General features: G+C 42.9%; 1 protein-coding gene across 3 annotated transcripts; it reads right to left on the bottom strand.

The window, feature by feature from the left end:
• Positions 1-919: 919 nt before the first annotated feature.
• On the bottom strand, positions 920-4671 carry LOC143611631 (chaperone protein dnaJ 49-like). 3 transcript variants are annotated; one of them, XM_077085811.1, is made up of 3 exons: positions 4597-4671; positions 1387-2514; positions 920-1300 (listed from the first exon to the last, which is right to left on the bottom strand). In XM_077085811.1, exon 2 carries the CDS (start codon positions 2439-2441, stop codon positions 1389-1391), a length of 1053 nt encoding a protein of 350 aa, XP_076941926.1. In that variant the 5' UTR covers positions 2442-2514; positions 4597-4671; the 3' UTR covers positions 920-1300; positions 1387-1388. The 3 variants fall into 3 exon arrangements, with proteins under 3 accessions (XP_076941926.1, XP_076941924.1, XP_076941925.1); XM_077085809.1 differs by having other exon boundaries at positions 920-1310; positions 1398-2514; XM_077085810.1 differs by lacking the exon at positions 4597-4671 and adding an exon at positions 2647-2773 and having other exon boundaries at positions 920-1310; positions 1398-2514.
• Between the last annotated feature and the right edge of the window lie 9245 nt (positions 4672-13916).

Genomic DNA, 13916 nt, shown 5'->3' with positions numbered 1-13916 from the left:
GCTTAGAAGCGAGAATATATGATTTTTTATAGCTCTAACCAAACCAATTAAAAGAACTTAGTTATCTTTTTTGGGAATTATGGTCTTTATTTGGTGAAAAAAACTAGGTTTTTTTATGTTTAAAAACTTAAAATTAACTTGTAATATCCCCCCCCCCCCCCCCCCGTTTCCCAATTAAACAGTTCAAGTTGCGCTATACGAACATATATGAAGGTACAAATGGGTAAAACTTTCAACATTATTTTGCAGCTTAATGGAATAATGGGTAAGAGGTTGGCTGACCGATTCCAAAGGTTTTATTATTGTAGAACAAACAAACACACTTAATGCTAAATGATAATTGATTCAGAGGCAATCCTTACTCCTTAATGGTATCATACAAAGGCTACCAAACATCCCCATAATTTTAAGCGTGGGCCGAAATAGTTTGAATCGTAACAGATATGTTAGATAGATTTCACAATGAGATGACGAGTAATACATTACTTGTAAAAAGGACTAACAAAAGTTTTCCTCGCAGACATTAAGTAGTTTTTAATGCAAGTTCGGCTTGCTTACTTCGGTTGTGTATATACATATAACTATAACCGAATCATAAAACTTGGTTATTAAAAATCATAACAGACTCGTTGGTTACCTAGTTGGTTTGGTTTTTTTTGTTTTAATCTGCTCACCTCTAATTTCCAGGTCACTAGATCATTACTTTGAACACCTTACATCAATCCTGAATTATTCGTAGATAGGTGATACGTTGAGCCCATAAGGACCATATAATCTTTAACACCGTCAATACGTCTTGAGCCCATAAGAGACCAACTGCAACTTTGCTACCTGATACCAATCGATATGAGTATTATCCTTGTGTTACATAACTTATATTTATTCGAAACATTTTGAACACTTATTTTTTGTGGGTTAAAACTCCATTCCAAAAGTACCTAACCGCAAAATTGACCAAATATTTCTGCACCGAACACAATAAGCACTTGTTTGCAAGATCAAACAAGCACCTCCTCCTCGTTTACAGCTGATGATTATAAGTAAATTATTTCGCAAACACGGTTATGTAATATGATTACATCCTCTCATAATAACCTTTTTCAAAAAACTAACCTGTCAGCGACAGTGGTATATCTTTACACAAATGCTACTACATCCATGCTAAAAATCAAACATCACAGAAGCGAGCTATAAAAATATAGGAAATAAACCCGACCCTCAAACCCGCATCCGCTAGTACAAATGCAGAAATCACTGCCAATGGAACAAGTCTCCATTTATTGACTCCAAATAAGTTTCTCTGCAGGAATCTAAAACAAATAAATCTATAGGAAATATTAAATATCAAGATTAATAAACGAAAGAACCGAGATCTAACATTCTAACCATCATGCTACCCCAAAACTTTCAAGTTTGTCACAGTGAGGAGTTGGCAAGTTTCTGCTCCATGAACGCCTCTGCATTTCAACATTGCAATAACGCCACAGCATATTTTTATATTCTTTGATCACACCATTCTCAATATTACTTCTTGCAGGCGTTCCAAGCGGATACTTCTGATCAAAATCAGATGATTTCACGTAAAACTCAACGCCATATTCCTTAGTCATCTTAGAAAACTGATAAGTATAGTTCCTTTGTAATGAATATTCAGGCTCTGAGAACGGGAGACACGCAAGCAATATGATCAGCAAAAACGGTAACAGTTGAAGAAGTAACATTAAATTAGGACTGGTCCCACCGCCGCCACCACCACCAGTAGGTTGACCGCCTGCTGCCCCCGCCCGTCTTGTTCTGTACATTTGAGCTGTACGAAACATATCACTTTGAGCAAAAAACGACCGAAAGATTTCATCAGCATCAAATTCATCATGATACATATTGTGTCCTGTTCTTCGTCTCCTAACATTATACTGCTGATTGTACTCATCTCCCTCAACATAACCTGTTTGATCATAGTGTCGTCTTGAGTTATCATCACTCAGACACTTAAACGCCTTGCTAACTTTCTTAAACGCTTCTTCAGATCCAGGAGCTTTGTTCTTATCAGGGTGAACTTTCAATGACAGTTTCCTGTAAGCCTTCTTAACCTCCTCAACAGAACAAGTTTTACTAACGCCCAAAATCTCATAATAATCAGTGTTTCTTTTGATGTTACGAACCACTTGAACGTGTTCTTCGGTATAACTTGGCTCTTTGTTCACACCTTCAACCGACTCGGAATTTACAGAGTTACTTGTAGCATGATTTTTACCATTTGATGGAGTGGAATTTGCAGAATCAAGGTTTTTACATGCTGCTAAAAGATCATCTACAGATAAGTTATGGTTTAACCGCTGTGCGATGCCAATAAACTTCAGAGCACGCTCCTTGTTTCCAGATGCAATCGCCTCTTTTGCAATGCCAATACATTTCATTGCTTCATCTTTATTACCATCCATATTGATTGAACAAGCTCAGCTCAACACTGAAGTTGCTCAATAAATTAACCAGTCACATTCACCGAGCACCAACCTATACGAATTTTGCAAAAAAAAAAAAAAAAAAAAGGAAGAAAATCAAAATTTGGGTTTTGTGAACAGTCAGATAAATTCAAACAAAGTACAGAAAAATTAAATTATCGTCAAGATCTTACAACAACCTTACCTAGTAAATCCCACCCACAGTGAAGCTAATAGTATTTGGAGTGTCGAATGTAGCCAAACCTTACCTCTATCCCTAGGTACAAAAAGGCTGTTTCCACGCCAAACAGACCAACAGACAAAACTAAAAATATAGAAAATATGAAGCAACCAATAACCGAAGAAAAGGTTAACTAGAGCAAAAACATATATACATAAATACAGGTAAGCGATAACAGACACGGTAACCTAAATTGTAAGAAAATCTAAACCCCTAGAAAAAGCTAATAACACAAGTGTACCATTCTCCTAAAAGTCATCAACCTTAATCCTACGTCTTCACGAACTCCTATCATATACCATGTTCTCAGAGATGCGTAATTCTATCAAATCTAGCCTAATCCGCTCTCCCAACTCAGTTTGGGCCCGCCTCTACTCCTCCTCCTCCCTCTACAGTAACGGTTTCAGCTACTCTTAGCTCTATCGCATCTGTCCTCTTCACATGCCCAAACCATCACAACCTCCTCTCCCTATATAACTCGAGTATTAAGGAGTGTAAACGAGCCAAGCTTCGTTTCAAGCTCTTTTTCTAATGCTCGAGCTATGCTCGGACTCGGCTTGTTTATTATTTATTAAATAATTTATATATAATTTTAATTATTTTCATACATTTTGACAAAAACCTAACATGCTAAGCTCGGCTTGAGCTCTTGAGTAGTACTTTAAATGAGCTGAAGCTTGGCTACGCAGCGTGAAATTAATACATAGAAGTCCAAAATAGTAAAAACCTGAAAATACAATAGGCTCGTTAAGGCTCGACGATCATACAAGATTTTCCCATACAAAGCTCGAGTCCGGGCTCGATAACTAAATGAGCTTTATTTGTAAACTTTTCACAGATGATGATAAAAACCAAAGAACCTAAAACCGAAAAAACCGACACTGACCAGTTTCAAAAATTCTAAAACCAAAACCTCAGTACTAGCCCAAAACCGAAATGTCCATGCTCCTACATGAAATTAGACTATCAACAAGATCTTCATCCATATAATTCAAGCATTATACTACATACCAGAACTCTGTAAACTTTACACAGATGATGATAAAAACCAAAGAACCTGAAACCGAATAAACCGACACTAAACAGTTTCAAAATTTCTAAAGCCAAAACCTCTGTACTAGCCCAAAACCTAACCATGCATGCTCCAACATGAAATCAGGCTATCAACAAGATCATCATCCCTATCATTCGAGCATCATACTACATACTAGAACTCTGTAAACTAGATAAACTAAACATGAATCAGGAAACTAATTACACAGATGATGATAAAAACCAAAGAACCTGAAACCGAAAAAACCGAAACTGAACAGTTTTTAAAATTTCAAAAACCAAAACCTCGTACTAGCCCAAAACCGACGAAAACCAAACTGTGCATGCTCCAACATGAAATTAGTCCATCAACAAGATCTTCATTCTTACAATTCAAGCATTATACTACATACCAGAACTCTGTAAACTTTACACAGATGATGATAAAAACCAAATAACCTGAAACCGAAAAAACTGAGACTAAACAGTTTCAAAAATTTCTAAAACCAAAACCTCAGTACTAGCCCAAAACCGACCGAAACTGAATCGTGCATGCTCCAACATGATATTAGACTATCAACAAGATCTACATCTATATAATCCAAGTATTACACTATACATCTATAAACTAATCAATAACTTACACAGATAATGTATCAAGGTAACCTAGGGTTTCACAGTTTCACAGAATCACAGGCCATAACATCTAAAACACAAATAATAACTAATCAATAACTAGAATCAGGCTAATGAATAACAAACTACTAATCCAAACTATAATATCAATTGATGAATGATTATACATGAAGAATCTAGAACTTAAATTATACATGTGTAATTAAAACGATCGATAATAAGAAACTGACGGTGAAATTAACTAACCTTCGGTGCGAATACGAGTCGATTAATCGAAGATACTGAGATTAATTTGACCTAATTATAATTAATTACAGTGGCTAGCAGTTCTATTACGGCTTGGATTCATTGGATTGAATTGGATACTTTGATTTCTTGGTGGTACGTCTGGCAGTTTTGGTCCTTGTAGTTTGTACGCGTACCATGTTTAGTCCTTCGAGTATTGATAGCAGGGAGATGACTAGATTCGGTACTGGATAGTACCACTGATCTTTTTTGTTCTGCAAGGTTCTGTTTTACGGTCTAATATTGGATACAATAGTATTTCGAAACGTCTAGTGACCTTCAACCATAAGAACAACCCTGTTTTTACCATTAGCAAGAACTTGTTTCAGTTGGTACAACATTTGCACATTTAGATGTTATTGTCGTACTATCAAGAGGATTAGCTGCCAAATGCATCTATCCAGGTGTAGATCCTTTAGATTTTTGGTACTAGTAAATAGTAATGATACCAAGTTTTGAGCTTTTGGTGTTGATATTTCTCAAGTTTTGCATGGAATACTGGTACCGTACATATATCAAATATTTTCAAATTTTAGAATCGAGATTTTCGGATCGATACCGGTACCATCTCGAGCTCATCACTATAAGTAACTATAAATGTACGTTTATAATTATGTGAAAACTAGAAACAAAAATAAGTTATCCACAAATTGAACATAATGTTACTCGAGAATATATGTGTTTTCCAATGTAAGATGAAATTAACAAATAAGTTTACTTTAATTGGTTGCGGTGAAGGGTGAATGTTGTTTAGATGGCAATTAAATTGATGAGCGAGAACACCATGTCCCTCCACTCTTTTTTACATAATTTTGCGTAGTGAGGCCATGTGTTATGGGCGTAGGACACCCCTCTCCACCGCAAGCCACCAACATGATTTTTCCCCTGATCTTGTTGTCGTGTGATGTGCGTTGTTTTCCCCGCTTCACGTCGTCATATGATGGCTCCACCTGGAACTCTTTGGGGGCATTCCAGCATCCATAATGCATGACCAGGATCTCGTTGCTCATTCAATATGTTTTGGTGAGGTGACGTAATTCATTGGGTTAGGATACTTTATTTATTTATTTTTTGTGTTATAAATATATTAATGCATTTAAGTGGAAGCGAATATTGAATGGCAAATGATGATTGGTATAACATATTTACGTTATTATAGGTTTTACATGTCCCAATATTTACTTTCTCGTTTTTTCACTTATTTATGAGCATATAAATAAACTTTATTTTATAAAATGTTGAAGAATTTAATTGTAAGCATAAGTAATACTGTGAATAGCAATATTTATAATAAAATTATTAACCATGACACCGATATATAACATCATTTTCATTTTTATGATCAAACTCTATAATTGCATTTTTATATATGTGTTTTAAATAGTGTTTACTTTTGAAAGACGGTACCATATTTCTCGGTATATGTGTCCTTTTACACAAATGAAATTCCAGTATCTTTGTCCATGAGTAACACAATATTGTCTTTTACTAAACATCGTGGGTGTTAACATGCACGTGTGTTGTTATAGTTTAGTAAAATGGCTTAGGTGTTTGTTTCTCTTCAAAAGCACTTCTTCACCTCTTTTGTCTGCGCCGTGCAGACTACGCGCAGACGTTGGGCTCTACAGTGTGTTTGTTTTTTCGAAGACGTTTCATTAAAAAAACGTATGTGCGTCCTCTTCTCCTAAAAGCATTGTTCAAAACACTTCCCACCTCTTCTCATCTTCTTCTTATTTTTTCATCAGACAACAAAACAACTTCACCCTCCTCCTTCTCCTCTCAAACCCTAGCTGCATCCTCCACCCTCCACCGCCGGCCACCCTCCGCCGCCGAATCTCTCTCTCTCTCCACCACAGAACCGCGGCTTCTCTCTCTCTCCACCACAGACGTTATTTTCAGTTTTACGATTAATAATTATCTTCGCGTGTAATCGATCTCAATTTGTTAAATAAACTTACGGTACTCTAAAGTTTATAGTTTAACCTAAACTTTCGATCATTTATGAGTTATATATATAATATATGCTTAATATGTAGTCGGAGTCGAATTATAATATATCACTGTGTATGATTTGATGTTACCCGTTGATCTCTTACGGTGTGTTTATAATGATATGCTCCTTCGTATAGTTTTATCTTATCTTTGATCTAATTACATTAATTGCGGTGTTGAAGATTCGAAAAAAGCTCGAATCGAGCCTGAAGAAACACTAAGTGAACCCACAGGCAGATTATAGATAATCTGGGGGTTAAGTAATGTTTCCCACGGATGAGGTCCAGCAGAGAAGGTTGTTCTTCAGGGGGACCTGCAAAACAGACACCGTAAGCTCGTCACTGAGAAGGGGGGGTTCCTCCTTGTGACCACCCTCCGGCGTGAGAATCAGACTAGATTGCTCTGAATATAAGTGTATATTAAGAGATTGCTAGATAAGATTGAGATATCAGATGATCCTCTTACCATTCCAAGGTGTTGGAGTATTTATAGCCGAAGGTAGGTTTCCAAGCAGGTACAGCCGGCTGAATAGTATTCCTGTTCTACCAACAGTGGACGTATGCACAGGCCATGCTGGTTGGTGGATAGGTTACGGCCAACAGTAATAAGGTCGGCTGTATACTGTTCCTTTACTGCCGGCTGCGCACTGTTCCACCAACTGTAGGCTGCGCACGTCCCCTCGTAAGGGTTGGTGAGTAGGCAGCGGCTAATAGTGACAAACAGTACTAGAGGGTGCTCCTCCTCGTATTGTTGTCGGTGAGCTGTCACCCTGTGATTAGTTCATGGGCTGCTCTGGTCAAATTGTCTGTTCCGCCCATACCTTAGTAGGTATAGTACGAAAGACCTTCCAGAAGCATACGGACTGGCTCATTTAGGCGGGAGTATTCCCGCCTTGCTCATTCCTTCATGTGACTACTGAAGTAACGAATGCCTTGTGCGTGTAGCCTTGCTGTTAGTGCGGGTAGCCTTCCCTGATGGCTTGTATCTGCAACTGCGGGAACAGGCGGGGTACTTCACCATTGGGAGGCTTTCCCTGCGGGTACAGCTGGCGTACTACGCGTAAGGTTCTTTGAGCATGGTGGGTCCTGCTGGAGCAGTTGGTCATTGCGCAGACGTCCCTGTTCAAGGTGAGTCTTGCGGGTCCAACTGGGCTCTGCTGGGACCTACCTCTTCAAGTCCCCCCAGTCCAATGTTCTTCTCATGAATTATTAATAAGTGAGGTGAACTTTTGGACTTAGCAAGGGGTTTTGAAAAGGGTTTAGTTTTTCGGTTTTCCGTGGTGATTCATCCCGCGGTTTTCCTGATGTCACGCAGAAATTCCCGACTTTTCTGCTTGATCTTTGGGTGTGAAGCGGGTAGGTTTGTAACCTCCTCGCACGTCAGGAGCGTTGAGTCCTACTTGTGTGGATTCTCCGTGGGGTTTTGGTAGCTTTCAACATACTGATCAATTATGCTAAAACCACCAATCCCATCATGGAGTTTCGAACAATATAGTTCTCGACGTTCCCGTCATGCGGGGATGTTATTCCCGTTCCCGCCAGCATGGCCCATTAGATCCTTCTTGGTTTGAATTCCCTGCAGAGTGCTAAGTATGTAAAGGGTTTTGCCTTGACACTGTATCCACACTTGTCTTACGGTTACTTTACTTCCAAGGTATTCCTGGCGTCAATTCCCTGCGGGTGCTAAGTATGTGAAGGGTTTTGCCTTAACACTGTACCCGCATCCGTCTTATGGTTACTTGGTTGCCGAGGAATTCTTGGCTTCAATTCCTTGCAGGTGCTAAGTTTGTGAAGGGTTTTGCCTTGACACTGTACCCGCACCTGTCTTACAGTTACTTGGTTGCCAAGGTAAGGGGTATTTTCCCGCTTACTTTTGAATCTTTTTGAATTTTGAATTTTGAAATTCGAAGAGTTGGTGGAAAGAAGAACAGTCCAAAACTCTGAAACGTCGTGCGACGGTTTCTTCTGACTGTGTCAGGACGTGCAGGAAGTTATGGTGACGTGACAGTACATGGTCATTCCAGACGCTTTTTCAGGCGCGTGGGCGCGATTTTTCGGGCGCGTGGCCGCGAAATTAATGGTATGCATCCTGTCAACAGCTGTTGCCAGCTTGCTTTTTGCCACGTGTCATAGTTTCATTGCACATTCGCTTTCTCTCTCTTCCGCATTAATTTCATCGCATTAATTGCGATTAGTATATAAAGGGGGAGAGGGTTCTTTGTAATCCACACTTTCATTCTTCTCTTCATCTTCTTTACGATTTCCGGCGAATACTCACCTTTTCAGGCAAGCATTCTCCCGAAATCGTTTTCTCCTTTCCTTCACAAGATGTCGTCTCGTGATGTTGAATCCACAGCCGATGACAAGAGTACTGCTGGCGAGTGCCAGTGTGCTCTGCCTGGCGATCTGTACCAGTATGTCGTCAGGAAGTTCATGCTCGAGTCTCTCGAGCCTGAGTTTCCTGAACCCCATCATACTGTGTACGATGCCCCCAGAGGCAAGATCGGGGTTTATGCAGCATTCTTTGTTTATGGGAATCTTAGGTTCCCATTGACAAAGTTTGTTTACCGTGTCTTTGAGAGGCACGGTGTTCATTTGACCGAGTTGCACCCCATGGCGATCGCTAAGATTCGCCACTTTGAGTGGGTGTGCCGGATACTGGGCATTGAGCCCTATGTTGACCGCCTGATGACCTTCTACACTTGGAGGTGCATCCAGGGGTGGTACACGTTGACAACCCGGATTAAGGGTTTAAAGATCTGCGCGACCGAGCGCAGTCTTCGCTCGTGGAAGCGGGAGTTCTTTTTCATATCCGCTCGCGCCATCCCCATTGCCATGAAATTCAGGAACGGGCAAGTACTTCCCAGCTTTCACGCCTCCAGCTACCAGGAGGCGGAATGGTTTGCGAAGATATCTCGGGTCCAATCTCCGGTTTACCGGTTTGCGGAGTCCGGGATGGTGATGCTGGGGATGAGCCGGGTGTGGAAGGAGGCTGATGCGCGCAAGATTCCGATCGTCCTCGAATACGGTTCGAACTCTGTTCCTTAGGGTATGCCTTTTTCCCTTTTGTTGATTTTGAATTTCTTCTAACTTTTTCTTGTTTATTTCAGAGGGGAACGACTTGCAGTCGCTCCTGAACCCGCGGGAGGCTGACGGTCCCGCACGGATGGGTACTCGCGCTCTAGATGAGAACGAGTTGCCCATCCTAGATCAAACGGCGGATCGGTTCGTGGAGGTCTATCCGCTAGGCCATGAGATCCTTAGCGCCCGTCGGCCAGGTAAGGCGCTCTTCGACCCTCGACCCCTCAATGTTGAAACCTCTGCTGGAATTCCTCTAATCGTATGTTCTGATGAGGAATCCGCAGATGGTCCTCCGTTGGTGCGGAAGAAGAAGGCTGCCGGCGGGAAGGGGAAGGAGAAGGCCTCCACTGCCGATCCAGCGCCTCGGTCTGATTCGGAGACCGAGAGCGAAGAGGTGGCGGGGAATCCCGGTGGTGGTAAGACCACAGCTCCGGAGGTTGCGACTGTCACCTCCGGAGAGCCAAAGAAGACGACGGTGACCGGCGCAAAGAGGCCGGCTCCATCGGGTCCGTCCCCGCCTCTCCGTACCTTTAGGCTCAAGAAAACCCGTAAGTACAACTTTCCTTTAGCTTTTATCTTCATAGCTTAATCTGTTTAACACTTTTCTTCTTTACGCAGGCGTGGATGTTGGCGCATTCCAGGGTGAAGCGACTAGTAGTACCTCTCCGCCAATGACGGTAGGCTTGGTCAGCCTACCTGAGGCGTCGACCCAGGCGCCTGCGCCTGCTTCCGCTGGTTCAGTTGCTCACTCGTTTTTTACAGCATCCTTCACCGAGCCGGCGGTTACTATTGCTGCGGATTCCGCGGCAGCGACCGCGACGGCGACCCCGGCGGCTGCTACCATGCCCCCGCCATCGGCAACGACGGCCGGTCCATCAGGTACGCATGGGGCTTCCCGCCAATCTTTGCCACCTTCCCATCTGCCTGACCTCTTGGATGGATTTCCTTTGGGTTCAGGTGATGTGTTCGGCGGCTATCGGCCTGTTATTGACCCTACAGGTGCGTAGGGTTCTTCTGGCCCATTTTATATAATTATATTTTATCATCTTTTCCTAACTGCTTTGTGTTTTTTGCAGTGTCAGATTCCAATGAAGTGTATGTTCCACGATGGAACATTCGCCGAGGAACAACCCTTCGCACCCCTGTGGAGTGCGTGGAATGGGCTCGTCACGCTGCTCCCAGTGGTGCGTTGGGGGAAGCCATGGCTAGCTACCAGGAGGGTAGGCTAACCAATGAGCTTCGGGTTCTCCTGGCCCGGATGCAGCCGCGCGTCGAGCTGCTTTGTCGTGAAAACGACAAGTTAAAAGCAGCTCGCCTCAAGGAAGTAGCTCAGGCGCGGGCTGTCCGGGAGGAGAATCTAAAACTTGCCGCAGTGGCTGCGGAGAAGGAGAAGGCCTTCAAGGCCCTCGAGGTTGAAGTTCAGGCTCGACTCGAGGCCCGTTCCAAGGCTGCCCAAGCTGTTAATGAACAGCTTCGGCTGGCTAAGGAAACTGCGAGGAACGCAACCGAGAGGGCCACCAAGGCTGAAGCTGTTGCTGAGCCTCTGCGCGTGGAGAATGAAGAACTTAAAGCCAAATTAGAGGCTCTCCAGCAGGCTCATGATGCCTTGGCGATGGAAGACGCCAAAAAGCTCCAGGAGATCTTGGACCAGAGGGGGGTGCTTGACCATACTGAGCGGAAGCTAAAGGGCGTCGAAGAGGCTGCGGCTAAAGAAGTGTTGCTTGCCAACCTTAACAAGAGTGAAGCCGAACGCGCCCGTAACGAAGCTCAAGCTGCCCTCCAAGAAGCTCTGGTTGCCAAGGAATGGCTTCTTCGAGAAGCGTTGTCTCAGGTAAGCTTTCATGTCTTTACGCTCTTCTTTGTAAATAGAAAGGGTGTTGACACTTGTTTTTTTTTTTTTTTTTTTTTTTTTTTTTTGTAGGTTGTGCATCGGGTCTTCTCAGAGACATCTTACGACGATGCTATGAGCGCAGCCCTCAACGCTTCTCACGAGGATGGGGAACGGGCCGGCTTCCTGCTTGGTCTAGGGTTCGTTGAGAAAGGCGTCCCGCCTTCCAACTTCCCTTTGTATAATGTGGATACTGAAGCTATTTACGACCAAGCAGTGAACCAGTATGCTGCCTTCCCGCATCCGGTGGTGGAGAAGGTGAATGAAGTTGCTGCTGCTGATGATGGGCTAGCTATCCTTAAGGCTTTCCTTGAACTGCCACGCTCTACTGACGGCGCTGGTCCAAGTGGAAGTGGCCCTGAAGCCTGATCCTGAAGATCCCTTCCCGCCGCTAGGATAGATTTAGTTTGTATAGATTTACTTTCTTGTAGGCGGGTAGTTACCCGGCCATTCTTGTAACGAATATTTATGAAATATAAATCTTTGTGCGGCTAAGACCGCTTCTTTCATTGGATTCCCTGCTTTATAAACGTTATATGACTTGCATACTTTAGTTTAAATTAGCAATTTTCCAAGTGTTTAGAATAAGTTAACCTTTGAACGTGGTAGATAGGTGTGAAGTTTTGCTTCCTCTTCCGTGATTGTGCGGGTAGGACCGTCACTTGCACGCAGTAGGATGGCTAAACTTCACCCATATCTGACCTGCGTGTAGGTATTCCTCATCCTTTTTTAGGATAACCTTTGAACGTGGTAGATGATAGGTTGAAGTTTTGCTTCCTTGTTCGTGATTGTGCGGGTAAGACCATCACTTGCACTTACAAGGATGGTTAAACTTTACTTACATCTGACCTGCGTGTAGGTTTTCCTCATCTTTTGAGGATAAGTTAACCTTTGAACGTGGTAGATAATAGGTGTGAAGTTTTGCTTCCTCTTTCGTGATTGTGCGGGTAGGACCGTCACTTGCACTTAGTAGGATGGCTAAACTTCACCCATATCTGACCTGCGTGTAGGTTTTCCTCATCCTTTTTTAGGATAACCTTTGAACGTGGTAGATGATAGTTGAAGTTTTGCTTCCTTGTTCGTGATTGTGCGGGTAAGACCGTCACTTGCACTTACAAGGATGGCTAAACTTTACTTACATCTGACCTGCGTGTAGGTTTTCCTTATTTTTAGCGTTGTGTTTATGCGGGTTTTGCCGCCTTCCACACGTAACGACTTACTTCTTCCCCATTTATGCGGTGAATACCGGCACCAGTGTGGGAAGTTCATAAGTATAAAGGTAAAGTTAACACATTATGAAAGGAGAATCATTTCCATTAGAAGTGGCTCTAGGCCTTTTCTTTACAAGTTTTGGAATTGATCTACATATAACATTTGCGTAATTGAGCTCCATTCCATGTTCTTGGGATGGGAGTGCCATCGAGCCTTTCGAGCCGGTATGCGCCCTTTCCCAGGACTTCTTTGATAATGTATGGCCCTTCCCAGACCGGGGCCAGTTTTCCTGGGCGTTCTTGGTTCGAAGCCTCGTTGTTACGCAGTATGTAGTCTCCTACATTGAAGTTGCAGAGTTTTACCCGCGTGTTGTAGTACTTTTGCATTTGTCGCTTGTAGTTCTCTTCACGCACTGCGGCTAAGTCTCTGCGTTCCTCGGTCAGCATAAGATCCAACCGTCTTTCCGCATCATTGTCTTCTGGCTGAATCAAGATCCTTGGTGAGGGTAAACCAATTTCGACCGGGACCATGGCTTCCGTACCATAAATGAGGCTGAACGGGGTTTCTCCCGTACTGGCCTTCTTCAGCGTTCTGTTTGCCCAAAGGACGTGCGGAAGCTCGTCCACCCAGCCGGATCTGTGTTCCAAGAGTCTTTTCTTGATGCCTTCGACGATGCTCTTGTTTGCTCTTTCCACCTCACCATTACCTTGCGGGTGTGCCACTGAGGTAAAGGTGTGGGTGATTTGAAGTTCTTTCAGCCACTGTTGTAGCTTCTTGTCAGCAAAGTTGGTGCCGTTATCGCTCACCAAATTCTGTGGAAGTCCAAAACGACAAATAATAAATTCCCAAATAAATTTTTTGATATGTTTCGCGGTTGTTTGGGCTAAAGGTTTTGCTTCTATCCACTTGGTGAAGTAGTCGATGGCTACCACTAGGAACTGAACATTTCCTGCTGCTGTAGGAAATGGGCCTGTCACATCGATGGCCCACTTCTGAAATGGCCATGAAGAAGTGACTGGAACAAGTTCATTCTTCGGGCGGTGCGTGTTGGGTGCGTAAAGCTGGCAAGACCTGCATTTTCTGATGTATGCCAGTGCATCCGTATGCAT

The sequence above is a fragment of the Bidens hawaiensis genome, unplaced genomic scaffold (assembly GCF_021521415.1).
Source record: "Bidens hawaiensis isolate Kalapana, Puna unplaced genomic scaffold, B.hawaiensis_p1.1 tig00031815_1, whole genome shotgun sequence".
NCBI classification, from domain to species: domain Eukaryota; kingdom Viridiplantae; phylum Streptophyta; class Magnoliopsida; order Asterales; family Asteraceae; genus Bidens; species Bidens hawaiensis.
The sequence above is the reverse complement of the archived record's forward strand: the minus strand, read 5'-3'. Positions and strand labels throughout refer to the sequence as shown.

Coding starts and splice junctions, on each gene's coding strand:
- LOC143611631 (XM_077085809.1), bottom strand. CDS start 2,441: ATGGATGGTAATAAAGATGAAGCAATGAAATGTATTGGCATTGCAAAA. Junction 1,311..1,397: donor ACAAACTTGAAAGTTTTGGG/GTAGCATGATGG, acceptor TATTTGTTTTAG/ATTCCTGCAGAGAAACTTAT.